Source organism: Melanotaenia boesemani, chromosome 10, assembly GCF_017639745.1.
Source record: "Melanotaenia boesemani isolate fMelBoe1 chromosome 10, fMelBoe1.pri, whole genome shotgun sequence".
Taxonomy (NCBI): Eukaryota; Metazoa; Chordata; class Actinopteri; order Atheriniformes; family Melanotaeniidae; genus Melanotaenia; species Melanotaenia boesemani.
The window spans coordinates 23,139,502-23,167,344 of NC_055691.1; the positions used below are offsets into that span (position 1 = coordinate 23,139,502).

Consider the following 27,843-nt stretch of genomic DNA (forward strand, 5'->3'; position numbering starts at 1 on the left):
GGCTAACATGTTTCCACATCATTGTTGGTTTGGAAACAGTTTAAATTAAATCTGCTCCACAATTTGACCTGTATTTGAGGAGTAATTAAATATTTTAATCTTTTATCATGTGAAGCTCTTGGAGTTTATAGCCATATATGTTGGCCAGACTTATCTTTTAAAAACGGAAGAGGAGGTGACACAATGTGTACAGTATGAGGTTTGAACAGTTCTTTATTTCCCTTTTATAAGGCTGCTGGGTCTCCCCATAGTGGATATACATATATATACAGGAGATTGCTATACTGGAGTTACACTGAGGGCAGAGGGTCCATATTACACAGACTTCAAAAAACAACACTAATAGAGCCTCACCTCCAGGTATTGGAAATCAGTAGAGAGAGTGGAAAGAAAGGGGAGGGTGGGGGACAGCACAAGAGAAGAGGGAAGTGAAGGAAGAGGGGGGATGATGCAGTCTGACAGCCTGACTCGACTGTCTAATAACTTAACACTAAAAAATAACATACAGATTTCACGCACAGTGCATCTTTAAATAGGTTACGTGAAGAACCATTTGCCATAAATATCTGTATTTTCGGGAACCAACATATATAAAAAAATTATAAAAAAAAAAAAAATCATTTATGTTTTACTTTTTTTTTTTTTCTTTTTTGTATATTTTCTCCTTTCCCTTGTCGTGCAAATCTCTCTCTTGCTCCTCCTTGCAGTAAAGCCTGGGCTTTTTACACCCTGCCCACACCTGATCCAACAGACGAGGAAAAGGAAACAGAACCCAGCACCCCCACCCCCTTTCCCTCCCCCCTTCAAAGCATATGAATTAGTAGAAAACGAACAAACAAACAGAACACCACAGTCAACTCATCACAAAATGAACCCACAGACACACGGAACACCAAGAACAAAGTACTTTTTTTTTTTTTTTTTATAGTTTTTTCTTTTTGAGCTTCTTCATCACTGTTATTCCTCATGGTCAGTATCATCATTGTGTGTCCTTCTCATGGCGTACTGGTTTGGCGGCAGTGGAGCGGTCCTCCCCATCCCTTGGTGGCTCAGTGGAGCTGGGAGGCTACTCTCCGATCAGCTGGTCAGTTCAGCAGTGATATATTATCTCTCAATTTCACAGTGTGGTAGGAAAAGAAGGGAGAGGGTGAGGGTGGTGGCCTGAAGGAGGGATATCGCAGGTAGGAATAGGAAACAGAGGAACAACAGCAACAATTACAAAACAAGTTGAAACCCCGACCATCCTTTGTGGAAAAAAAAAAACAAAACAAAACAAAATGGCCACTTCAATCCCTCCTTTATTATGAGTTTCATTCCCGCCGATCTGTGTGGTTGGGAAGGCCGTGCTTGGCTGGAGCGAAAAGTGAATGGATGATGTGCGATTCTGACAGGGATGAAAATTAAGCAGAAATGGGGAAAGAAAGTCTAAGACTGATCCATCGGTGGATGGGTCTCAGCGTGGTGATATGTCGTCAGGACAATAAAGATGTGCGAGGCAGGTCGATGTATGATTGGCAGGTCAGAGATCCCTACTTGTTGGGTTCAGGCACGCTGCTGCAGTGCCCGCCTCTTGCGGCTGTAGTAGTGACGCATGCCGGTCTGTCTGGCAAAGTTCATCATGTAGTTTTGTTTACGTGTGCTGTGGGAATACAAAGACAGTAGAACAGGGAGGGGAAGAGGAGTGTAAACATTAGTAACAAAGGAAAGCGCAATAAAAGTTCACACATTCCCATGCACACACTCTAAACTATGCACACAAACACACAAATGGCCGAATGCGACTTCAACAAACTCTCACAACAAAGTTCATGCTTGCATTTTCAATCAACCATAACCTCAAACACTCGACAGCTGCATAGATCTCATGGCTTGGAGAATGGGTGGCACTACTTTACTCACTTGGTTTTGTTTACATTTTGCACAAATGGAAGGCAACTACATGGTGAACATGGAGGTACGTCTAACTACATGTATTTAGTGGTGGACCAAAAGTCACAAGACAAGACAGGACACAGGGAGTCTACAAATGGTCTAACACAAATACTAGACTAAACTCTGACACTGAGTGTTTGAGGTCAGAGTTAACAGAAAAAAAAATAAGGGTCATAAAAGTGCAGGATCCTGAGCAGGGAAGGGTTTTAAACTAAGTCACAGGAAAAAAAAAGCTGCAGAAGATCACTCTTGCTTAGCCTGTTTATTGCCTCTTCCATCCAGCAGAGCGGTGCCAGTGAGCCAGGAGTGCAGCCAGGACAGGCAGGGGTCTCTGTGAAGCGGGTGGTTGGGCAGGAAGAGCGGGGGGAGGGAGGAGATGATGTGTGTCTGTGTGCCTGTGAGCGTGATGGCTGATGTAGAAGGTGGATGGGAGGAATGGCTGGTAAACTGCATGTGTTAAAGAGGATATGCATGTGTGCATCGATGCGACCTTTGGTCAGAAACCAAAGAAAAATGTGAGGAGGAAACTCCTGGCCCAGCGACATGTTGTTGTTGTCCTCAGACAAACAGACAAACATCCATGAGTGAGAAAAGGATGGAGCGCTGTTACAACAGCTGATCCTTAAAGCCATGCAAGGGCGGAGAAAGTTGGAAGTTGAAAAAAAGTCTAATGAAACTCAATGGTCAAATGTGAATTAATTTAGAAATAACGGTGTTGGATGCCCTGCATTGCAACTAAGCTGGCATATGAATGGAAAGGAGATATTCAATAGTTTGGTTTGAGAGAGAGAAATACTGGATGGGCAAACATTATTTAGCTCAAAGTAGAATCACTTCATGGCACTAATTTTAAAACCAGTCTGCAGTTAAAATTCTATCAGGAACAAAACAAACAGATAAAGATATAGTGATGGATTACATCACACATAAACACACACAAACACAGCAGCATTGACATCTGTGCAGGAAAAATATCCCATTAAAAAGGCCTTAATGATTGTGCAAACTGTATATAGTTATATATAGTATGTATCCAAACCATTGATCAAGAAAGTATTTTGATCTCAGCGAATGCATGTCAACCATTTCCAGGCACTGTTCAAGATTCTATTACTCAGTTTATTCCTCCATCCACTGTGTTGTTGTGGATATTGTTCTACTGTGTGCATTGGATCATTATGTCAGCGAGCCTCCACCTGAACACTGTGAGCAGCTGGCCTGCCCTTTGACCTGCCTCAGATGTAAATTTAGGTGGGAGCATGAAAATGACCAATGGTAGCGATGAGGAGGGCTTGATGCGCATGTGAAAATAAAAAAAAAGGGTGTCTGCTGTGTAAGAAGGAGAAGAAAGGTTCTGAAGGGAGGGTGTGGGAGGAGGCTGCATTCAAGAAAAGACGGAGAACTTACCTGACACTACAGCCATGCCAGAGGGAGCAGAATACAGAAGAGAGCAGAGGTTAGAGCGCAAGAGGGGGGAGGCAGGAGGAGGGGACTGCTGTCTCGTAGAAAGGTCTGGGGGGGTAGGAGCCCCAGCCTGGGGAGGCAGTGGGGGAGACGGGAGGAGAGAGGAAGGCAGAGAGATAGTCAGAAGAACAAGGAAGATGTGAAATGTGAGTGGGAAAGACAGAAAGAGTGGGGAAGGGACATATAGGAAGGAGAGTTGGTGGGAAACAAGTGAAGAGATATGTAGCCAAGATGAAAGAGATAAACAAAAGTAAAAAAAAGGAAGAGAAAGAGCAGATATACAGAAGTAATCCATCCATTGTGTGTCAGAATGATAAGAAAAAGAGGCAAGTAAGAAGGAAGGAGTTTGGAGTAAAGAAAGCAGGAAAGAAAGGGCAGGGAGGAGGAGGAGGAGGAAGACGAGGGGATGAAGGAAGGTAGGAAAATATGCCGCACAAGCAGAGGAGCGAGCACGAACATGTGATCAACGGTGACATTAAGCAGCAGGAAGCAAAGGGAGGTGGAGCAACAGAAAAGATTGAGGAGGAAGAGTGAGAGGAAAAATGTGTTAAGGAGTGGTGAACAGAGAGAAATAAACAACAGAGCAAAGTGTGAGGGTCACGGTCATTCTTTTCAGCAGACACTGTTGAAAACTGAGCAAATGCAAGGGAAGGAGTGGGACAGGTCACGGCCACGTAGACCAGGGACAGCTCAGGTTAGGCAGCAAGTGTGTTCCAGCATCTTTGTGTGGAACTTTGCACAATCTGAACTTGACTTGTTTTATGCAGAATTTGAAATGATGTGGTTACACATCTGTATGAGGGCTTATTCCTCTGAAACTCACAGCAACATTTCTAAATATTCTATGATGTTACTGCTAGTAAGACCTGCGTTTTGTACCATCTTAATATTTTCAGTGTCATGTAGAATCTCCATTTCTGTGTAATGCGTTTAAAAATTGTAATTGGCTTCAACTTGGAGAACTTTTCCTGGTACAAGTAATAAAGCGGAATACAACACAAATGTGGAAATGGGGAAAAGGAAAGAAAACATAATCAATGAATAAGAGTTGCAAAATGAGTGTCTGTCTGTTCCACTTGATTAAATTTAAGAAGATTTTAGTCCACAAAGACAGAAATACAGTAATGGCTTTTTAAAATTAAATTAATTCAATATGGAAACAAAAATAGAGAAGTCAGACATCCCTCTTCTCTGCTGTTTACTGCACACAGACATTCACCTAATATCATTTTCAGTGTTTTCATCATTTGTTTGCACCTGTGGTTAGTCCTATATCTATGTACAGACAGCATATGTCACTCTTTCCTTAATCAGCACAAACACACAAATCACACAGAAACTAAAGAGAGACGTTGAGAGAGAACAAAGAATGCTTCAATGCTGCAGAGGTGATAGCTTCATAACAACTCAGAAAATAAAAGGTGTTTAAAGGAATTTCTAAAAACAATAATTCATGGGTATTGCTGTGCAATACACAACAGACTGATTTATCCTACAGACATAAAACAAAATAAATTAAAAGATCTCCACAGATAACAAAACAAAATAACATGATTAAACTTGGCAGAGGTGGTCTAAGTTTTCTCTCGGGTTTTCTGTGGGATCTTCAAATAAAAACTGTCTTCACTGGAGGCTGGTATAATTTGAAGATTTGTAATTAATCAAAGGCGTGTATCAACGAGCCAGTAGCACATTGTTTAAGGTGCATCGGGGAATTTAAGTTTACACTGAATATCTATTGCATGGTATTGTTTGCAGCTGAGGTGTGATAATGAATCAGAGGACGATGTCATAATGTGATAAGTGTGTACATCAATGGTGACTCACCATACCGATGTAAAAGAAGGCCTGGGCTGAGGGGAACAATCCTACTTTTTAGCTTATAAATAGCATTTTAAATCACTGATCATCATCAGATTGTTTGGCTTTTGATTAACAGAATTTGTGTGAATTTAAGTGTGGTATACAACATACCAAATATTATATAAGTACCTAAAGAATAACAACAAATTGTATTGAACACCTATTAAATTATAAAAGTGTTGAATGAAAGAAAGTGCAAACAATTTTATTCTGCAGTTGGAAGTCAGCTGTGAACTAAGTGCAATTTTGAGAATTGATTCTGTTTTTACTGAAAACAAACCCCAAATACCAAAACATTTTTGAGTGTTGGTTATAAGAAGAAATTTCTTTGTAACAATGTTAGTGAATCACCAGGAGAAGATGAGCGACTAAAAATGAGTGAATACTGTAAATCATGACTACAGATGTGAATGCAAGGTTCATATCCAATAAGTAAATTTGTAGAATGCAAATTGGTAAAATGTATAACTTTAACTGTGTCCAACTATTTGTAAGGATTAAGACTTGATAAGGTTTGACAATAAAAATGGATGGACAAAACATTTAAAATACGATGACATGACAGCAAGAGTTGATCTGCTGTGAACAAAGCGGCGATCAACAGCCAGCACCCTTCACAGCAAACCACGGTGGAGTAAATACTTTACTCGGCTGACACCAGAGGCGATGATAAGCATGTAAAAAGAGACATCTCAGAGGTTTGTTGTAGGTGATAAACAGCAAACATGTAAATCTGCTTTTATCTGCATCACTGTGTCAGTGTGGAGTGGAAGGAACGTTTGTACTGAGGTCAGGAAGAGGTAGAGACAGGGGTTTGCTCAGGGCTCTGTTGAGGCCAGTCGGGGGAGCCAGGGGCCAGCTGGAAATTGGGTACTCACAGAACTACTTCAACATGGTCCAACGCCCACTGGTCATGTCCTGCGCCATCGTGTCGTGGCTGCCACCACCGAAGCATCACCCCTTTAACCCTCGCCTCACTGGGGAGATGTTGAAAACATAAGAGAGTTCGTTTTTAAATTGGCTTTGAATTAGACTAATGGTAGACACCACTGGTTTACAGTACAATTTACAACAACCTTATAAGATTGTCTCTTAAAAATTAACAGTTGCCTTTATTTACAAATAATCTGCTTATATTTCAAGGATCAGTTATAAACTAAGAATAAAATAAACTGTAGGTTTCCTAATGGGGGAAAAAAGAACATATCTGAATTATCCAAAAAACAGTTTTTCAGATTGAGGTTCCTTAAAAAATAAAAATCAGAAAATTTCTTTCCCCCCTTTTTTTTTAATGAACATTGTACTTTACATTAGCAATAAATGATATGGATGATCTGTAAAGACTTTAAAACACCAAAAACAATGACCTTTTATTGTTGATTAAAACTTATACTGTGTTAACTACCCAATAAATGCCCTAAATAAAATAATGGTTCATTCAGATTAAGTATGTAGCTGCATGTGTCTGGATATGAAGCACTCACAGTGGGATGTTGTAGGAAACTCTCTGGGCCTTTATGAAATCTTTGGGCTGGTGTTGGGCGATGACATGCCAGCTGACTCCGTTGTTGACGCTGTACTGCAGCAGGACAGCCCGGTCGACTGTGTCCGCCTGATCCAGAGCTATGTTACAGCTATCAGTCTGTGCCACACTGCCAATCTGCAGCACAAACATGATCTTGCTGTAAGGAGACAAAGAATCAAGGAAAAACACATAAGATTAGAGAAAAGAAGTATCAAAGGTAGATGAAAGTAATTGTGATCACAGATGAGTAATCTGCTTTAGCAATAATATAAGGGACCCATTATATCTAATAGGTAAGCGTGTCCAAACTTTTTGGCTCATAGTGTATATAGTTAAATAATTAGTTTATATATGTTTGGTACTACCTGTACCTGGCTCTAGTGAGGTCCAGTGGTTTAGTTACAGCCTGCCTCATCTTACAGTCATTGAAGTATAGTGAGTCTCCATGAGCATGTGGTGACAGCTGCCCACAGCCGCTGCCCACTCCACCACCCTGGATCAGCTGCCAACTCTCCTGAGACACACTGCCAGACTCAAAGTTGTCTTTGATGGAGCTGGGCAGGTCAGTGCTCGAGAGGGAGCAGTCGTCTCCTGTTGATAAGAGTGATAAATGTTAGAAAATAAAGTCTTGTGTAAGGCGTTCCTTCAGCAGAGCTGCTTCATAAGATTTTTTTCAGTTTTGTTGCAAACGTCAAGAAGGAAACACCACCTCAAAATAACAGTACATTGTATTTAATATAAGACTGTTGGCAGCCCACCATGGTGTCCTTCATCACAAATGCAGACTACTCCACTCGTGCAGTATCCATGGCCACTGCAGAGCCCCGGACAGGCCTCGCCAATGTAAACATGGTCCACTCCCCAGCTCTGCCGCTCTCCTGTCCCCTCCTTTTGAATCCAGCGGAACTGGGTAGCCCTGGATATGTGCAGCAAATTACAAAAGGCTTACGCTGCTGCAATATCAAAATGTTGATGTTTCACGATGCATACACTCCTTACCCTGAGGAGACATGGTCTGGCAGCTGAACAGTGACCCTTGTCCATGTTGAGCTGTTAACTGGACTGTAGATGGTGGATTCGTGGAACTGGAAGGGAGAGCAGCCCACGTTGTTTACGGAGGAGGGCAGGCATTCTGACTGCACCAGCTGCCACGAGTCAGACCTGATGGGAGAAATGAAGAGCTGAAAACAACCCATGTAAAGTTTATCTACTACTATAAAATCAAAATGCTTCAATACTGGATTCCTTGTGGCTTGCTGCACCTTATTAGCGCTCTCTTTGGTTTTTTCTTACCTTGCATCCTTCCTGTACTGCAGCAGAACAGAATGATGATCCTCACATGTATCTGCCTCACATCCAACAACAATCTGCAGGGATGAGAGACGTAAGGGTCTGAAGTTGCACTTCACAAGATAAAGGACAGATGCTATTATAACAATGAGTCACTTCTTTACCTTGAACTGTAAAATATATCCAGGCTGAACTATAAGCTCCCGAGTGGCAAGGATGTTGCGTGTCTTATCTTGGTTCTTGTTTGGCCAGTACAAGTGAAATGAGGGGTTTCCACAGAAACCAGCTGTACGCACAGCATTTGGGTAGAAGCTCCAGCTTTCCTCATGGGAAACACCCTCTAATGAAAGACATGTTGCAAGAGAAAAATGAAAAAAATCAAGGTGATTATTCAGGTATTATTTTAATTTATTTGAATGAAGTCAGGTTCTGATTACATAACAAACACACCATCATCAAAGGTGTCAAGCAGGGTGGATGGGTTGATGTCTGACCCGCCCACCAAAATATTGTCTATAGCCCACTGGGCTCTTTCCAAGCTTGGAGTGGCCAGGCCTGAGGAAATAGTAAAAGGCTGCCACCATCTCAAGCGAGTAGCATTGGTTAGAGCTCCCTCTGGCAGAACAATATAGTCTCTCCTCACTGACACATACTTCAGATAGTCCATCTCGTGCAACAGCGTCCAGGAAACACCTGAGTATTTACAGAATGAGAAAATTAAAGGAACAGGAAAAAACGATGGAATACACACAATACAATTTTTCATGCAGGCTTTTAGCCAACCTCCATCAGTAGAGTAGTCGAGCAGCACCCCCTCTCTACGACAAGTTGGACGGTGGCATGAAGTCATATTATCTTCACTACCAATCCTAGCCCAGTATTCTACAAACCTATCAAGAGAAGCATACAGTTAATAAAAGTGGCACACCAAACACAAATCATCTCACTGTCATGGTGTATGAGTACTGACTTTGCCCCGCGCAGATCCAGATCAGCAGTGACAGCCTGTCTGGCATCGGCCCCTCCAAAATACAGGGCTGTTCCCTCGACCAGCACACCGCAGTCTGTACAGGGTTTACCGCCCTCAAGTACCTCCCATTGAGGGCCTGCTGACCCCTCCCAGTCAAAGCGCTCCTTCAGAGAGGCCTAAAAATATAAATATAAACTAAAGACCATCTGAAAGCATAAAGCTCTTCTTTCACTCACTGGAAAGAATAAAATCAATAAAAATTAACTGAAAGCTACCTTAAGAGCAGTACTGGCGTAGCAATTTGGTCCAGTAAAACCTGGGTCACAGAGGCAGCGCTGATCCAAACAGTCACCATGCCCACCGCAGTGGCTGTCACATGCTGGCCCAATGTAAAAGTTCTCCACACCCCACTGGATATCTGAGTGCTGCTGGTAAAACCTGAACCGCACCGAACTGAGGAAAGACAAGACAGATTAGTCAAGTCAACTTTTTCATTTTAGTGATTTGCAATAACAAGGACAATCATCCACTTGGAATGTATTGGCCCACAGCATCACCTTCTGTACCCAATTAATAAAGTACAAGATGGCAGCACAGATAAATATCAAACAGCTGTGTGTGTTTGGTCAAAAGTACAAAAAGTAAATGTAGAACAACTTACGTGTCAGCCAGGCTGTCAGGCAGAGGAAACACAGCTCTCTTCCAGCCATCAGCAGGGAAGAAGACTGATGGCTGGGAGACCTGACCACCACAGCGAGGGTCAGCAGGCAGGCACTGAGGAACCAGGTACTTCCAGGTGACTCCAAAATCTACTGAATACTGTACATGGACCTGTCGGTCTGCGTGACGCTCTGGAACAATGCAACCTACAGCAACCTGTGTGAACCAGGTATGGACATGTTTGGCTTTCTGTGGTGTTTTTTAACATATAAACCAGTACATACTATACATGCAATCTATAAATCAATTTATAATTATTCATTACCTTGAATTGCATGACCCAACCCTTGTCTGGAACAATGTCATGTGTGACAGCATACACCTCTCTTCCATCATTATTTCCACACACCATTACACCATCAGGGGAGTTACAAAAGCGCTGCACCGAGCAGTCCTCTGAGAACAGCCAATGATCACTCACTGAGAAAGCAAGAGAGGTATCAGTGAGGTACCTATAAGACACAAATTTGTATAGTGATAAAAGGGATCAACTATTAGATACCTATGGGTGTTTCTTCCTGCTCATTTAGTTGACTTGTCCTTCCTGAAGTCTCATCTGCAGGAGCTCTCTCATGATTAGGCAATGCGACGCCTCCAAATGTGTCAGAGATCTGTGCTCGTGGATCAGAGCCTGCAATGAGGACGTTATCTAGAGCCCAATCACTGTGGTCAGCACCATCATGCTGTGGCTGCCACCAGCGCACACGGACCCCTTCCTGACGAGCAGCAGGGGGCAGCAACACATTGACAAATCTGAGGAGACAAAATCATAAAAAGAGATTCTCATGTATCCTGCTTCACTCATTGCATCTTAAGTGGTTATGCTCCTGGGTTGCAATGAAAAAAAAAACCCCAAAAAAAACAACTTACCCAGGCTTGGTGTACAGATCATAGAAGATTTCTGTCAGTAAATGCCAGTTGATTCCCCCATTCATGCTGTACTCCAGAAGGACACCTTGGTTGCGATTACTAGGTGGGATCATGCAGCCGTACATGAAATAGAACTGGATGAACTCTGCATTGGTCAGATTCAGGTCCACTGTCACCAGCTGACGGCTACAACTCTGTGCAAAAATATATAGAGACACGCTGTTTGAAAAAATACTTAAAAAACAAATCTAAAAATAATGTTTTGCCTCTATAATTACAAAACATTGCCAGGACATAACTGTAACAATACAAAGAGTTGTTATTTATGTTGATCCAGTGTAATACTAGACAAACAGCTCCAAGGCATATCCTCTGGCAATAAGTAATTTTACATTAAATTTAGCCTATCAAGAGATGTCCACTTACAGCACTGCATTAAATGTCTTGGGAAAACTTAATCTGTACAAACTGTAAAAGCTGAAAGCTACTTTGTGGTCTTTCATTAATCTGACTGATGTATGAAGGAAACTTTTTCAGTGTCTTGATAAACTATCTCTCATCTGTTTGTTCCATTTACTGGCACATTGATTTAGTAGATTTTATTGCATGACTTTGTTGCCAAATCAGAAAATGAGCCAAACTGAAAAAGCATGTGGGGAAAGCTGCACTAAACATTTTAATCTCCAAAAACCAGAAAGAGCTGCTAACAACCCCGGGGATGTGTGAAAATGTCTTAGATGTATACATTTAATACATTAGAAAAAAGAAAAGAACAAGTCAGAAGTAGTCAAAAAGTCAAAAGTCTAAAAAAAAGAACTTACTAAAATACATTTAATGTAAACAAAAAAGTAAAAGACATACCCCACTGAAGTGCAGTGCGGCTCCAGAGGCCACAGCTCCACACACAGTGCTGAGCTTCCCACCGGTGAGTATGTGCCAGTGACTGAGGGAGGGGGCTCGACTGAAGCTGTCTTTCAGCTGGGACGGAAGAGGAACCACAGGCTCGTCACAGTACTCCCCACCCCACTCTGGGTCACACCTGAAAAAGATGGTGCATGCATAAATGATAAGATTAAAAGAAAACATCAAGTTAGAGTAACCTGCTAGTTCAATTCTAAAACACAAACATTAAACACAGCTTGAAGAATGTTCTCACTAAGATGCAAAAAAGACAAAACAAACAAACAAAAACACAACAATAAACAAACCCCCTTGGACAGTCGTACTAAGCATTTCACTGCATTTTGTACTGTGTATAATTTGTGCGTGACGAATAAAATTTGAATTTGAATTTGAATTTGAAATACCAAATAAGGCATGTCTTTAAAGTTTGCACCTCACTGTTTATTATTACTATCAGCCATCAGCCCAGACATATTTAAAGAAAAACATTGATATTCATTTGTGAAACAGTCGTTACTTACACACAGGAGCTCTGCTGGCAGCGTCCATGTCCAGAACACATATCTGGGCAGCCGTCCCCAATGTAGAGGTTATCCAGAGCCCAGGTCTGCTGCTTGTCAAAGGGAGCCTGCTGGAACCATCTGAACCTTGTGGCTGGAGACCTGAATATGTAAATAAAGAAAAAGATTAATGCCACAGACTAAGTGAAAGTAAATTATACAGCAAGGAATGAACTGTAACTCCTGGCGTGATGATCCTGACAAATGACTTGCATCAGATAACATTGTAGTATCAGATACAATACAGTCAGATATGGACTTTTGTTTTTTTTTAATGCTGCTTTCCATGTTTGTAAAAATGGACAGGGCTTCTCTGACCTGGCATATGAGGGGATAGGCAAGGTAACGCGGCCCCACTTGTTGTAGGTGTCAGACACCAGAAGCCGCTGCAGAGTGTAAGAAGAGCAGTCAGGGCTTGTAGGCAGACAGTCTCTGACCACAGGCTGCCACGTCAGACCCAGATCCAGCGAATACTCCAACTCTACAGCTGCAGAGAACCAGCAGAGTGTCTTTAAAACTTCATCCAACATCTTTGTTACATCATGTCTCTACAGAATGCTGCTTTAATTCCAAACATTGTTAAAACATTTTGTTTTCTAGAGAATATTTCTTAATAAACAACTCTTTACTGTTCTGTAGTATAACTTTTCTATTTAAACATTGAAGTTTCATCTTATACCAATAACATCTTCATGAGTGATGTGTATTGCTTACAGTAGCAGGAGTTTGTGACAGAGCAGGATGCAGAAAAGTCAAACTGGATAAATGCATCTTGACCCAAACTGATGTCAGTGGTAACAGCATAACGTGTGTTGGATTTCTCAATGAATGCAAACGCAGGTCCATCAGAACCACAAACAGGCATTCGGGTCCCCCCAGGGTGGAGAAGCCATGAGCGTCCATCGATTGAGGAGAAATCATCCTCTAGTGGTCCCCAGCCACTGGCACTGCCGCCCACCACCACCTGTGGAATAAAGAATAAATGTCTCAGGTCATGCAGAGAAGACAGAGAAAGCAGAATCTAAACTCAAGGAACTGAAAGGAAGAAAAAGTCTGGATGGATAACAGCCAAGATGTTCCAGCTATGACTGAATGAAAATGACTGGACTTATTGGTATATGGATGGTCATGTAATATACCTGATCAATGACCCATGGGCTGTAAAAGTGTCCATTTTCTGAGGGCTGCCACCAGCGGAGGCGAGTAGATGGTGTGCGGGCCCGCAGTGGGATCTCCAGGGCCACCAGACGAGCCTGATTACTGCTGTTGCTAAAGAGAAACTCTTGCAGAAGTCCCCAAGTTAGACCTCCATCCACAGAAAACTGCAGCAAAACAGGCTGAGAACGAGGGTCCGGAGCCGCTTTTCCACATCCCAGACGAAGGAAGAACTGAACAAACCTGCAGAGAGCAGCCACAAACATATAAGTGCAGATTCAAAAGTATCTCAAAGAGTAAGATTTATTTGTTTGTTAAAAGTTTGATTTCTGCTGCTGATGTGGATATACCTGGCATTTGACAGGTCCATGTCATTGGTGACCAACATGCGTAAACCATCCTCACTGAAGAACAGGTGGTTCCCACTTGACATAATGCCACATTTTCTGGATGGTTTACCCCCACTCAAGAGGCTGAAACGCTCAGCATCCACAGCTCCCCCTTTACACACAGAAATGGAGAATGACCACATGGTCAGTTTCAGCTCCTATTAAAAAGGCAGAGTTTCTGCTTTCACCCAAAGAACAAATGCAGTTAAATTAATTAAGCAACAAACAACCACAACAAATGATCCAGTTCCTTGTGGGGTTAACCTGTGTTTCATTTGTACCTTCAAAGTCCTCCTTGAGGAAGTCAGGGTTGGGGGTGTCAGGCACAGAGCAGTCAGGCCCAGAATAGCCAGGGTCACATACGCAGTGGGTGCCACCCACACAAGCCCCATGACCATTACACATGTCCTGACACTGTGGGCCAACGTACACGTTGTCAAGGGCCCAGGTTGGAGGAGCAGAACCAGTCGTGAAGAAACCTTGATACCAGCGGAACCTTATTGACCTGTGTTTCAGTGAGAAATTTCAAGCATTGGTGAGGCAGAGACCCAGACAGCAATGCACATGTTAAATGTTGTAAGGATAACAAAATAAAGATATCCACAGTCCTTACCCACACAGACGAAGTTTGCCAAAGTGAATGACCTCTCTCCTCCAGCCCTGAGTAGTACCAGAGAAATAGATTGTGGCAGGATGAAGTTCTGTGGAGCAAAGTGAGGAGGGCTGAGGTCCACCTGAGCACAGGGGTACCAACAGGTGCCACGTGGCACCAAAGTCTCTTGAAAACTCAAGACGCACAGGGTAAGCAGAAGAGCTTTCAGCTGTGCAGCCCACATTAATCTACAAAAACAAATATACATGAGAAAAGTGGAAATAAGTCCTTCTTTATGAGATTTGTTTAATTTGTTTTTTTTTTTATTTATGTTGTTTTGGAAAAGAAGTTTCTGTACCTCAAACTGGATAATAGTGTTCTCATTTACGTCAATGTCCCTGGTAGTAATGGAGTGTTCACCAAGCTCACTGGAAATAAACACCATAGCTGACTCATCGTCCTCACTGCATCAATCACACACACAAACAGAAAGATTAGTCAAGGGTAAAAAAAACATCTTTTTCTGGTCTTATTATTAATGATTATATGAAGACAGAAACAGCAACAGCATGGCCACTTGTTTCTTACAGGCCGGTCTTCTGGTAGGGGCAGTAGAGACCAGTGTTTCCTCCAGGAAAAAACAGCCAGTTTGACTCATTGGGGCCTTCTTCAAAACTGTCGATCACCACTGGCGGGTTGTGTAAGGAACTGCCATCAATGATGAGATCATCTATCACCCACACCTCCTCCTTTTTACCTAAAGGGCAAAATATTACCAAGGTAATTACACAATAACTCAAGGAATCAAGCCTGAGATGGCTGTGAATGGATGAAAAATATGTGAATTTATTGGTGTTGTGAGAGAAATGGAAAGCAAAATGAAATGGGATAAAACGTGTAAACAGGAAATGTGAAGGGTTTTCTCTCTCACCACTGTTGTAAGGCTGCCACAATCTGAAACGGGTGGCGTTGGTCTGAGCGCTGGCTGGCAGTGGCAGGTGAAGGAACAGAGTATCTGTGGAAGCTGGGAAGTAAAACTCATCCAACAGCAGCCAGCTTATTCCCCCGTTCACCGAGTACTGCAGTAGCACCGAGTGAGAACGCTCTGGCACACCTTGGACAGCCACAGGATAAACTATTTAATTAATATTTGAGAATAAAAGACATTCAAAATGTGGCTAAACCATAAAGATACCAGCGGTGTATTTACCTTTAGTGATGAATTTGAAGGAAAACTGGATGTAGAGAGTGTTTGTGCAGTCCAGGTCCCGTGACACTATCATTCTCAAACCATCCTGCAGAAAAAGAAAAGTATTTGTGTCATTGTGGTTAAACTAACTCTTCTGAATGCTCTCCGCATGTGTTTAAGACCCCTACCCCTTTGAAAATAAGGGCAGTGCCAGATTTGAGAGGCTCTCCGCTCAGAGTTCCCCTCTCCGCTCCGTACACCTCCGGCCAGGTCTCCTGCTGCAAGTTCTCATTAAAGTCCTCCCTCAGCACAGATGGCAGTGGAGCCAAAGGCACACAATGTGCTCCCCCATAACCTTTATCACACCTGTGTAGGTAAGAGAGAAAATGCAAGAGTAGAAAATATTTACAAGAGTAATGAAAATCAGTGTGAAATGACTGAAGTGTAAAATGCAGTGCAGAAAAGACAGTTTTACTTACACACAGCGTCCATTGTCACACAGACCATGTCCAGAGCACATCCATGGACACCCAGGGGCAAGTAACACATTATCCAGGGCCCATCCCTCTGCTCCTGGGGTGAAATGGGTCTGGATCCAACGGAACCGAGTTCTAGGGGAACTGAGGGATTAAACAGCATGTAGTTAAGGATTAGAAATACAAACACTTTAACCTGCATCAAATACAAGAACTCTCATCTTTTATTTTAGCACAAGAACACATACTTAGCAGCACTGGGCAGGTAGACAGTGATCCTCCTCCAGTGTTTGTATTGGGTTGATGTATAGATGGAACTTTGGGTGTAACCAGCACAGCCGATGGCTGGGGGCACACACTCTGGAGTGATGAGAGACCAGTGACGTCCACAGTCTGTGGAGTACTCCAGTCGCACGCCATGCGAGAAGGAAGTAGACTTACTGCAGCCCATACTCAGCTCAAACTGCAGGAACGATGAGCCTGTCACTTCAAAGTCCCAACTTTCTGCATATCTTGGTTTCTCTGTGAACGCAGTAAAATACAATGAGATTTTTCTGCATCCATGGTAACCTGATGCCATAAAAACATTATGCATCATTTTATTCATGTATGCTGTATAAATAAATGTCTAAAAAGTAAAACTGGGGACTATCAGATAAACTTGCAAATCACTACAAGCAACTTCTATTACCTTGTTATTGTATCTTAGTCTATATACATATTTTTTGTATCTTATATATTATTTATTGTTTATCATTATATCTTAAGTATGAAATTAAAATTTCCTCAGAAACTGAAAGGCAATCTCAAATATTCCCTTAAAAATAATAAATGCTGTAGTTATGGCAGTGTGTTTTAGTGCTTACGAGAACCACTGAGTCTAACAATCAGTCTTTCATATGTTACACTGGAGTCCAGTTTTTACAGATGTGCTGCCAAATTGCTCTTGCTGTGCACTTTTAATGAATGGCTCCATTGTGATGTACAATTTGCACAAAGTTAATCCACTCGCAGCTTGATGCAAGCATAAATAACAGGCAGGATGTTCAATAAGGTTTGCTCTCATTAATAATGCAGGAGCCATGACAGCACAGTAAACGGGTGATTTAATTTCAGTCTGTTGTTTACAGTGTAGTGCTGTCATGTCCTGTATAGCCACTTGTTTGGCTTGTTTTGTGCATTTATGAGTGTTGATATGTAGTACACATCCATGGTACTCTATTTGTGCTTAAGTCTTTATACACATGTACTGAAGACAGAATATTATTATTGTTACCTCAGCCAAGGTGGGTATTTGGTACATTTGTGAATGGTAAATTGTACACACCACAAACAATATTAAGTATCACAAGCTGTGTGAAAGTAGCCATGATTTCTTTTAATCTCTCACTCTTCCTCCATGTTTCTTTCCACTAAATTAGGTCTGACTTATTCAGAAATGTTTATATTTCCAGAGGTGGCACATGATCCAAGATGTGGGGGAAAAGCATGAGATGTTCGGGTCTATGTGTTCTCTCTTTATTGTGGCCTTGATCTTCAACTTTCTGTCTTCTCTGTTTATGCTTTACTTCTTCATTAATGCTTTCCTTGTGGGCTGTGTTAAATTTTGCTTCTCTATTTTCTTTGACACCAGGTTTCTGTTTAGTTAAAAGACACACAAGATGTTCATTTGCCTCAGAGTATATACACCACCCAGTTTTCTTAGGTCCTTTCCAAATTACTGTATACTGTATGTATGTCAAATCACTGAGTTCTCATTCAGACACATGTTCCTGTAGTCCACTCTGCCAGGCTGTTTGTTTCTGTTTTCACTTCTGTTGTTTTTGGACTTTGCAGATTTTCTGCTCCAGCAGGGCTCTTGGTTTAAGTCTTTCCTACTAAGTGATTTAAGACTTTTTGTCCATTACCCTGCTTGCAAGTTTCCCTTTGGGTCCTCCAGTAAATTTATAAACTACAAGCTGTAGCAGAAAGGCTTTTTTTCTTTGTCCGTACACATTGTTTATACATGTGTTCCCAAACTGCTTTGTATTTTGCTTCTTTATTTAAACTCACTAACACTGTGCTGCACACTGCATCAGCTTTGTGAATATTACTTAAAAAACTACTTGGAATTCACTCTTAAGAGACCAATGAGTTGCATTTTCTTTTTCTGTACACATTTTTTACACAGTTTGGGAATCACAAATGCCAACCCCATAGCCAGAACTCCAGGTGTACTAGTTATAACGGCATGTGCATCTTAACAGTAACTTCTGTGACTCACTGTCAATGGCCTCAGAGTTGAAGGTAAGTGCTGTGTCTAGAGACAAACAGTCCACTGTCACCTCCCCACCCTGAATTCGATACCAGTTGTGTCTCAGAGGGGTCGTTCCATCAAATTTGTCGTGGAAACCTGTTCTGGAGCTGTCGTTCATACCAATCAGAACATCATCCAGAGCCCACTGGGCAGAATGTTTCCCTAAAAGGACAAAGAGGCAAGATTAAAAAGACGGCCTAATCATGAGGTAGTTTAATTGTAGTGTTTAATGTATTACAGCAGCACTGACCTTGCTGTGGTTGCCACCACCGAAATACTGTGTAGGGGGTTTTCGCTGGAGGTGGCAGCTCAATGGTAACAACCTGTGGCTCCAAGAAGGAACTAAAGTCCAGTTCCCTTAGGAACTGCCACTGGACACCATTGTTGGTAGAAAACTGGACAATGACACCTGAAACCACAATAAAAATGTATATCCTCATCAGATATAGTACATTATATTGAAGTCAACAAACTTTAATATAACTAGAAAAAGGATAAATTATGTCAAAGGATCCTTAAATATGACTTAAAGGTATTTGGGAATATAACACTGCTCTATTTGATGTTGCAGAAACGACTAGGCAAAGCTTTGACCACTGCTACAGGTTAAACATCCACAATGTGCTGACTGGTGAACAGAAATGAGCAGACGATGTGGATCAGACCTTTCACTAAGTCCTAAAAAGCTTGAAGAAACAGTAACATGGAGACAAGTCAGTCGTTAACTGATCAAATGAGACTGAATTTCTCTCTGTGGACTTCACTCTTCAGTAAAAGCCACATGAATCCAGCAGAGGGCTTCCACACACTAGGCTCTGTTTATGGTCCAAACATTACCTTCATTGCGGGAACGTGGCCTGGTACAGGTGGGTCCTAAACTCTTGCTGCCAATCCGGATGTAGAACTGAACCAGCCTGTGTGCAAACAATAATGAAACTGAGATAAATGCTACATATATTTGACTTCAAATACTTCAAAGGAAGAATTTCTCTCACCTTGTGTTGGTAGTATCTAAAGGCACTGTGCGTGCTTCTCTCCGCCCATGGCTGCTGAAGTAAAGAGCTTTGCCCTCACCAATGATGCCACAGCCACCTCCAATTTGTCCCCCACTAATGCTCTGCCACAGCGGACTCAGCTTTCCCTCAAATCCCTCAGTAAGCTCCGTGGGACTGGCTACAGATGGGACACAACTATCTTGCTCCACTATGAAAACAACAGAAAAATCATAGATTGAAATATAAAGACATTTAATTTATTTATTGTTTTTTTTTATTTTGCCATCTCTGTACCTGTGTATCCCATGTCACAGAAGCAGACTCCAGAGATGCAATCACCATGTCCCCCACAGTGGTTTGGACAGGGTTCAGAGATGTAGACCCCATCTAGAGCAAATGCTGGGGCATCGCGGTATACGCTGCTCTCTTGGAACCAGCGGAACCTAGTTTTACTGGGAAAAGACAAGGTAAAATGGTTTTTAAAAATCTTAAAAATCAACAAAAAAGATGCAACAAAGAAGCAATAAAAGATTTTCACAGAATTAAAAAAAAAAAAGCAGAAAAATTAAGACATCTTGGCAGAGGCAGTTGCATGTCTGTTACCATAGCTACCTGGCTGCAACATTTCGAGGTATGACGACAGTGACCCTGGTCCACTGTTCATAGTCTCCAGTATTGTAGATAGTGGGTTCTCTCAGCTCACGGCCACTGCCCTCACAAATCCCTGCCCCCGGGGTTCCTGGGTAACAGCCCTCTCTGACCAGAGCCCAGGTGCGTCCTGCATCATGGGAGTACTGCAGCAGGACCGGGGCGGACGAGCTGAACTCTGATTCACAGCCTATGTTTAACTAAAACAATAAGGGAAGTAGGTAGGTGATGAAGACAGGTCACAAAACTTGGGAATAATGTAATTAAAACAAACAAGCAACAAAAAACAATCATGTGTTGCATGTTTAGCTGTTATTCAAAATTTCACCTACCTTAAACTGCAGGGTGTAACCTGGGCGCAGGGCCAGGTCCCTGGTGACAGCCACCCTGTCCCCATCAGAACGTCCAAACACCATTGCAGAAGGAGTCGGTGCACAGAAGCTGTTGTTGTTATCCCTCTCCATGCCTTCATTACCCAGCATCAGCCAAACACTCATCTGGTTCAGTGGGTAGTCGAAGGCTGGCTTCTCATAAAAGTTCTGTACAGACAACGGAGCAGCAGAGTTATGTTGCTATGTCAACAGTGCATACTTTTCTCATCTTAAGTAGATATTTTTCTAAAGCGTTATTTCAGATTCCCAAACTTTATCTCACTTCCTGTTATTTTTTGTCAACAAATCACCTACTATCTAAAAAGAAAGAGGAAATATATTTCACGAGGTAAAAGCACAAATTATAAGAGACAGGAAATGTTACTCAAACTGATTATTGACCTGTGGTAAGGTAGGATTGGCCATGGGAATGATGTGTTTCTCTCTCTCAGACAAAATTATGACATCATCAATTGCCCACTGGTCATAGCCCTCCCCAGAGTGAAGAGGCTGCCACCACCGAAACCTTGTTGAGGGTGTCTTTGAAGCCAAGGGAAGCTCATAATGGACAAAGCTGCAAAATAGAGGAGGCGTGTCACATACATTTCTCCTTCACAGGACAAAAAAAGCTAAATCAAAACAGCAAAAGCAGATCTTGTACTCCAGTCAAATTTTCTCCTTTTTGGTTTCTCACCGAGGCTTGGTGAAGTCTGTGAAGTACATCTCAGCAATGAGGCCCCAGCTAATGCCTCCATCATTACTGTACTGCAGGAGAACTCCCTCCTCCCTGCTGTCTGCTTGGTTACACTCTGCCCAGTCTCCACCCACCCGCAGGTAGAACTGCACAAACTCCGCCCATTCGGTATCCAGGTCCCAGCTTACAAGCTGCCTCAGCCCAGCCTGCCAAACACATCCACATGCAATCACACTGTTAAATAAGAGCTAATCAAAAGAGCTGAGAAATTGTGCTATGACCATGACCACTGGTATTTTCTGATGCAGTGGAATTGCAGCTGTGAATACTGATTTGAAGGCTGAAACAAATGTGACAACAGATGTGCAGCTGCCTGGAAATTCTGCACATCGTCAATCCAATCAGAATCATGAACTCTAGAGAGCTGTTGTAAGAAACTTTTAGGGTAGAGGTAATTCAGAGTTCAGAGGGTAGCCATTTTTGGCAGCCAACAGTAGACGTAATCAGACAACGCCTGCCTTTGCCAATTTTTCACAATCCTCTAAAGTGTTTATTTTAATAATACAAATTAACCACGTGTTTAATCTGGATAGATAAAAAAAAAAAAAAAAAAAAAAAAAAACAGGGACAGCAGCAACATTTATGCAGTACACTGTTTGCAATATTTAAAATAATAAAAACAAAATTGTTGAAAATGATTATGTATCTCCCACATCCAACCATGATCTCAATTATTTTAACAAAACAAAACAAAGTGAACAAAAAAATGATAAAATATTTGCTGAAGAAGTAATTTCTGTTGTTGTTCTACCTTGCTGAAGTACAATGATGATCCAGATGAAACCACCCCGCAGCCCATGTCAGGTGTAACCACCTCTCCACCAATAACTTCTTGCCATGTGGCTAGAAGAGCATCCTGGGACTCAAAGTCAGACAGAATGCTAGAAGAAAGGGGGGAAGAAGGCTGGCAGTCCGTACCAGAGAAACCATCATCACACCTGTAAGACAAGAGAATGTCTTTTATTTACCTGTGATTTCATACAGTATCACACAGACACCTGCGAATGAGAAGTTAAAGGCTGAAGTGTAAAGGAATGACCTGCAATGTCCATGGTCACACCACCCATGGCCGTGGCACATGTTAGGACACTGCTGACCGATGTAGATGTCATCCAAGGCCCACTCGTCTTGCTCTCCATAGTAGTTCTGGATCCATCTGAACCGCGTAGCACTGGACCTTAACACAGAAGGTACAAAAACACAAGTTAATGCCACTCATTAAGTGAGCTTACATATTAATAAAAACAAACAACTGTGAATTAAACAAGAAAATAGGGAAGTATCACATGAGCAAATTTTAGCTCCAAATTAATTTATTGTTAAAATTCAAAAGATCAAAGCTGATAAACTAAATGACTGATAACAGCTGTTGGTATATCATGAGCATGTTACAGTCATTTACTTTTTATTGGAGATAGATCATTGCAGATTTAATATGCTGGCATATAAAGATTAGCTTTAGCACATATATGTGCAGTGAAAGAATGTCAGATGGAGGAAAATGTCATTGTTACATTATCTATGTTTAAAACAGGAAATGGATGTTAATGTGTGTACAGTACGGACAGATATTGTGTGGGTTCCTCATGTTTATTAGGTGTGCAGAAATGATGATAGCAGCAGAAACTGGTGCAGACAAGTACATTATTTACCACAGAGGTCTCTGGGATAAATACTGGTTTGCTACTTTGGTGACCCATTTTAACGCTGACCACCTCATAATCATCCGACCTGTTCACGGCTGTTTTATTATCATTAACGGTCATGAACCTTTGACCCCTCTCACAATCTGCAGGAGATTGAAACACTTTCATTTAGGAACTGGGGGAGTGGAATGAAATGGAGGTCACAGGGCTCAGTGTATAAGGTTTATGGGATTATTTGAGCTGATATATGTGCTGAGGCTATAACAGTTCATGCATTTAGAATGTAAGGTACAGGTGGACTGGCTTGGTATGTTATTCTGTTCAATCCTTAACCACAATAAATCTAACACTAATAAATCTTTTAAGATAAATGCAATACCTAATGCCACTGCAATACAATGACTTTTTTTGTAAGAAACACAGAAAACAAAAATCTGATAGACCGATGCCTGCTGTATCATTAGATCAGTGTGTATATGCAGAAGCATGATGGCCAGATTAGAACAGATTAAACAGCTGGTAAAACTGATACGGTAAATGGTAAAGACTGACATATAGCCCTGAATATTCATTAGATAACTTGTTTAGGATACTTTTCCAGAATATCATAGCAACAAAAGGGAATAGGTAAAAAGCAGTAAAACAGGTGATGGCTGTAAATGTGTCTGACAATAACAGATGTGCAGACTCTTCTCTGCAAGGTGAGAATTCATGACTGTGGTAGCAGCACTTTAATCAGCTGGAATAAACAATGATCCAGACCGTTAAATTACTTCATGTGTGAAACTGTTTGCAGTGAATGTGGATTAATACAATCACACTAGTTTGTGTTTAGTTTTAGATTGCACTTTAGATGTAAACAGTCCAGCAGCTTAGTTTGGAAACTAGCATTTGTAAGTGTACAAAGCCTCCCGATAAATATACCACTATTTTTATGAAAATACCACAACAAAAAAATGAGACAATACAGGTAATTGTATTGTGAAGGTTGACGTGTTTGCGTTTTTAATTTCTTTTATTGCTGTGTATAAAATAGTATACATATGTAAATATGTAAAATTATATATATATATAATATATATTGGCAACCGTAGTTGTGAACGTAGTTGTGTGGAGTGTTAAACAATTAATTTTTAAAATATAAACTAAATACATTGAGAACTTAATGTAACTTTTAAAGTTAAGTTATATTTTAAAAATAACAGTTTTCTCTGAACAACATTTTTTTTATTAACTGTTAATCCATTAGTCTGACCTTTTCTTTAAATGGACATAGATATAATATTTATAATGGCTACTACTACTGTATATTAAATAAATGATCATTCATTCGACTTTAAAAACTCATCCTCCTAAATTCCAAATATGGATCAATCATGACATGATGTCTCACACCGGATCAGTCTCAGGAGATGGTTGGGGGATGAAGAACTGGGACACTGAGGCTCTAGTCTTCTGTGTTCCTACATACGTCCAGTGTTGCTCTCCTCATGCATGATGTTTGATGTCAGACAGTCCACCGCGCACTACTGAAAACACGCCGACATGTTTTACAATGTGTCTTGTAAACATCTCCAAAGTATTTTTGCTTTTGAGGACGTGGTGGAGTATCAGGTGCAGTGGACATTTTAAAAAGGCGCAGGTGTTGTGAGCAGCGCCGGTGGCGTCTGTCTCTAGGCAACTGTGACCGCAGCACACTGGCAAAGACAATGAGCAACCTTTAGAACAAGGGACAAGAGACATCCCGTATGGGAAAATCCAATTTAGATCAAAATACAGGACATCCCGGCTAATACGGGACAGTTGGCAACCCTATGAACAACACAATACTGAAAGTTAATTGTTATTCAGATCTCATCAGCTATCTTTCCTTCATGTTGGATGTGGAATCGACGGTGCACATGTACATGTACACCTGTAAAAGAATGGGTATGTGTGATAGCTGTGTTTTTATATGTGGCCATGCTACAAATATTAATAATAAGTGCAGAAGCACATTCTCATTTTCTGCTTTATATTCTGGATCTAAATGCTTTTTAAGCACATTTTGTTCTTTAACTGCAAAAATCAGCATAAAACTAAGATCAAAGAACATTTGATCCCACAGGGCCACTTGTGAGCCTTTCTTTTGTATCTGTTGTACACTGTATGTGCATGTGCTACTCACCATGTCTTCTGAGGCAAAGACAGCGTAATACGTCTCCAGTCTTTGAACTCTGATGGGTGGTAGACACTGGGAGCTGTAAACTCAGAGCAGCTAGGCATGCCAGGTAGACAGGCCTAGGTAAAAAATAAATAAATATGGGGTTTCTTTAAAATATAATTTTTTTTTCATTTTTACAATGAATATTTGATTGTTGGCTGTGTTTTGTTGTTAAATGTCGAAAAACCTCATACTGCAGATACAACCTCATCAACTGCACAATTTGTGCATATCAAAGGCTAATGAAGGATTAGAGTATATCTGACCTTGAACAGTGAAAGACCAGCGAGGATTAACACTACAGAACATTTAGTGAGTTTAAATCTGCACTTGCCAGATGACTGTCTTTTTGTGCACTTGTGAGAATAAAAAAAAAAAAAGATCACTGATGGAGGAGTCATTATGGTCTATTTAATTTAAAAAGCAATAAAAAATCTTGGCAGATACTTTGGGGCTTTGTGAAAATTTATGAGGCCAGTTACCATCACATGAAAATCTTTCTTAAAAATTGAGAAGATAATCTGCTTGCAAATTCAAATACAGTCATGTATTTGCTGATTGCCGAGTGATTAAAACCCATTCTGGTAATTTATCATTTTAAACATTTTAAACAAAGAGACAATTATTTACATATTACCACTAAGACTATAATTGGCAAATCAATATTTATGATCATGAATAAATGATACATTTCCTGGTCTCTCTTTATGGGATGACTGTATAATGATCCGATCATAAAAAAATGTGCGTGCATGTTGTTAAAACCATGTCCTTACCTCTTTAACCAGGTGCCAGGTGAGGCCGTGATTAGTGGAGAACTCCAGACGAACCTGAGTGTCGATGTGAGGGGAGGGCTCACGGCCACAGCCCATAACCAGTGAGAACTGCAGACTATAGGATGCTCCGATTTGCATCGACTGAGTTTCCACATAACGAATGCTGGAGCCAGGACTGGGCTCACCAGAGAAACTGTTATATAACAAAAGAAAGGGGGAAAAAGGGAGGATGTCACATGATTTATGGAAAAATCTTAAAGCTGATTCCTAAAATAGGCTAAAATGCAGAAGGCATACTTCGATTAAATTGTTATTTTCAATGTGATTACCAAAGAATAAAAACAGTAATGATGTCAGAACATTTGGTACCTTAGAGTCCAGTCATGTTGGCAGTAGGGCTGAACATGACCAAGATAGAAGCCAAGACTCTGGGTGACATCCAGCACATTGCTGAAATCAAGACTAATGGTGTTGAAGAGCACAGAGGTCATGCTGATTTCATCCAGGGCCCACACATCGTGACCACGTCCCGAGTGGTATGGCTGCCACCAGCGGAATTGCACACCAAACTTACGAGCACCAGAGGGGAGTTCAACTGATACAATCCTGATTATGGGGGGGACATTGATTAGAACAAACCTCATTCAGTACACTAAATGACAATATGAACTACTTAAGGCAAATATTTATAGATATTTAGTTAATCTGACAGAAAGAAAACAGTTGGAACTGACTAAACTGTTTAAGTCTGAGCGAACTCATAGTATAATTATCAGAAAAGGAGATTATATTCAATAAGGAGATGCCTGGGCATTGTTACAAGGCCCAAACATTTTTTTAGAGTTCAACAATCATAGTGACAGGGACAAAATGTAAATAAAAAAATAATGATGGGATTTTTATTCAAAGAAAATAAGGAGACTTTGTTATGGCTATTAGGAATTGATTCACCTCCTTTAATATTGTGATATGGATCAATGTATATATTTGCTTTACTCCTCTTTTGAACTCTTGTTAGACACTTTGTGGCATATTTTACAGTGAAACAAGTGTAAAAACACTAAAGCGTGGCTGGCAGAGCAGTGACTCAGACTATGATTAAAATCCTACACAAACACTTTCTGCTCTTTGTAAGTAATGTACATTTAAACAAGATTTCTTGAAATGATGTAACGCATTACGCAGTACAAGCAGGATTTTTAAATACAGCATTTCATATCAATGCTGTCATAGTCCACTCTTTGGCCCCTATGCCACCATTTGTATGATGGTGTTTTTGTGCAAACATACATGTGTGCACAAAAATAATAACACATGTGTGACGGTAAGACACTGTACTGATAAGTGCCACAACACACTACTCCCTGCTGAATTTTCTAGTGTTAATGAAAAGACCTGAAACATAAACAAGCTGGAACCACATCCACCTTATCTTCATTATACACACAGATGTCACTAACTGGCTCAGTTGCATTCCTGCAGCTTGTTCCTCTAGTAAGCCATTAGAAGCACACATAAGTGATTTTATAGTTATAGTGTCCACACTACATAATAACCATACAACGTTGTGTACACAGACACACATAAACACAGGTATGAAGGTACCTTGGCTCATGAAAGCCTTGGTATGCATAGTGCCGTAGCAGAGTCCAGGTGATCCCATTGTCTGAGGAGTAATGCAGCAGGACGCCCTCTCCTGGCTGATCAGGAGCAGGACATGAACTCAGGATGCTACGACTGCCCAGCCGAAGAGTGAATTGTAGGTACCTGAATACGATCAAAGCAAGAGAATAAAAAATAAATAAAGCAAATAAGTTGTAGGGCCGCTATTACACCTGTTATTGAGTGCTGCAGACAGGAGTTAAGTCTGTGTTAGGCCTGTCAAGTTATGTCTGTCTGAGTTCTGTCTGAATAAAGTCTTTTTTTGAACACGTGTTTTGTCATGGATTAAAACCGTGTGTACCAAAAAGGAAGTGGTACAGACAGACAGACAGAAAAAGGAAAGCTGATAAATAAAATGGTGAAAACTAAGGTAATCAAGTGCATGTTCGAAATGGGAAGCACAGTATAAGAGATGGAGGTTGAAAGGGTAGAAACACCGACAGTCATGCAGAGCAAAGAGATGGATGATGGATGAGACAATTAAAGGAACAAGGACAAAATTAGATGGAAAGAGTAAGATATAAAAAGTAATAGAAACTAATAGTGTCAAGGAAAGTCAAAGTTCTCATCCATGTATTCATGCCTACTTTTTAA

The 27,843-nt window shown here is 41.1% G+C and overlaps 1 protein-coding gene across 4 annotated transcripts in view; it reads right to left on the reverse strand.

Annotated features, from left to right (window-relative positions):
* Nucleotides 1-195: 195 nt before the first annotated feature.
* The window catches only part of reln (reelin), a 114,730-nt gene continuing 87,082 nt past the window's right edge, over nucleotides 196-27,843 (reverse strand). The window contains exons 19-65 of one of the 4 annotated variants that reach the window (XM_041996335.1): nucleotides 27,193-27,354; nucleotides 25,957-26,193; nucleotides 25,588-25,780; nucleotides 24,776-24,888; nucleotides 22,002-22,139; nucleotides 21,714-21,900; nucleotides 20,903-21,108; nucleotides 20,611-20,782; nucleotides 20,170-20,376; nucleotides 19,802-20,037; nucleotides 19,484-19,641; nucleotides 19,190-19,397; nucleotides 19,032-19,108; nucleotides 18,445-18,603; nucleotides 18,162-18,356; nucleotides 16,147-16,420; nucleotides 15,902-16,042; nucleotides 15,611-15,788; nucleotides 15,444-15,528; nucleotides 15,165-15,347; nucleotides 14,822-14,990; nucleotides 14,592-14,697; nucleotides 14,255-14,481; nucleotides 13,923-14,146; nucleotides 13,603-13,753; nucleotides 13,237-13,495; nucleotides 12,812-13,061; nucleotides 12,416-12,584; nucleotides 12,059-12,199; nucleotides 11,496-11,673; nucleotides 10,635-10,828; nucleotides 10,267-10,517; nucleotides 10,030-10,184; nucleotides 9,706-9,920; nucleotides 9,320-9,497; nucleotides 9,045-9,220; nucleotides 8,858-8,964; nucleotides 8,525-8,767; nucleotides 8,239-8,414; nucleotides 8,078-8,151; nucleotides 7,784-7,945; nucleotides 7,543-7,700; nucleotides 7,150-7,375; nucleotides 6,744-6,941; nucleotides 6,138-6,236; nucleotides 3,340-3,345; nucleotides 196-1,639 (exon numbers count right to left, since the gene is read on the reverse strand). In XM_041996335.1, coding sequence (XP_041852269.1) covers nucleotides 1,543-1,639; nucleotides 3,340-3,345; nucleotides 6,138-6,236; nucleotides 6,744-6,941; nucleotides 7,150-7,375; nucleotides 7,543-7,700; nucleotides 7,784-7,945; nucleotides 8,078-8,151; nucleotides 8,239-8,414; nucleotides 8,525-8,767; nucleotides 8,858-8,964; nucleotides 9,045-9,220; nucleotides 9,320-9,497; nucleotides 9,706-9,920; nucleotides 10,030-10,184; nucleotides 10,267-10,517; nucleotides 10,635-10,828; nucleotides 11,496-11,673; nucleotides 12,059-12,199; nucleotides 12,416-12,584; nucleotides 12,812-13,061; nucleotides 13,237-13,495; nucleotides 13,603-13,753; nucleotides 13,923-14,146; nucleotides 14,255-14,481; nucleotides 14,592-14,697; nucleotides 14,822-14,990; nucleotides 15,165-15,347; nucleotides 15,444-15,528; nucleotides 15,611-15,788; nucleotides 15,902-16,042; nucleotides 16,147-16,420; nucleotides 18,162-18,356; nucleotides 18,445-18,603; nucleotides 19,032-19,108; nucleotides 19,190-19,397; nucleotides 19,484-19,641; nucleotides 19,802-20,037; nucleotides 20,170-20,376; nucleotides 20,611-20,782; nucleotides 20,903-21,108; nucleotides 21,714-21,900; nucleotides 22,002-22,139; nucleotides 24,776-24,888; nucleotides 25,588-25,780; nucleotides 25,957-26,193; nucleotides 27,193-27,354 — 8,098 coding nt within the window. In that variant the 3' untranslated portion in view covers nucleotides 196-1,542. The remainder of the gene's footprint in view (nucleotides 1,640-3,339; nucleotides 3,346-6,137; nucleotides 6,237-6,743; nucleotides 6,942-7,149; nucleotides 7,376-7,542; nucleotides 7,701-7,783; nucleotides 7,946-8,077; nucleotides 8,152-8,238; nucleotides 8,415-8,524; nucleotides 8,768-8,857; nucleotides 8,965-9,044; nucleotides 9,221-9,319; nucleotides 9,498-9,705; nucleotides 9,921-10,029; nucleotides 10,185-10,266; nucleotides 10,518-10,634; nucleotides 10,829-11,495; nucleotides 11,674-12,058; nucleotides 12,200-12,415; nucleotides 12,585-12,811; nucleotides 13,062-13,236; nucleotides 13,496-13,602; nucleotides 13,754-13,922; nucleotides 14,147-14,254; nucleotides 14,482-14,591; nucleotides 14,698-14,821; nucleotides 14,991-15,164; nucleotides 15,348-15,443; nucleotides 15,529-15,610; nucleotides 15,789-15,901; nucleotides 16,043-16,146; nucleotides 16,421-18,161; nucleotides 18,357-18,444; nucleotides 18,604-19,031; nucleotides 19,109-19,189; nucleotides 19,398-19,483; nucleotides 19,642-19,801; nucleotides 20,038-20,169; nucleotides 20,377-20,610; nucleotides 20,783-20,902; nucleotides 21,109-21,713; nucleotides 21,901-22,001; nucleotides 22,140-24,775; nucleotides 24,889-25,587; nucleotides 25,781-25,956; nucleotides 26,194-27,192; nucleotides 27,355-27,843) is intronic. The other 3 variants (XM_041996336.1, XM_041996338.1, XM_041996339.1) reach the window with 3 other exon arrangements.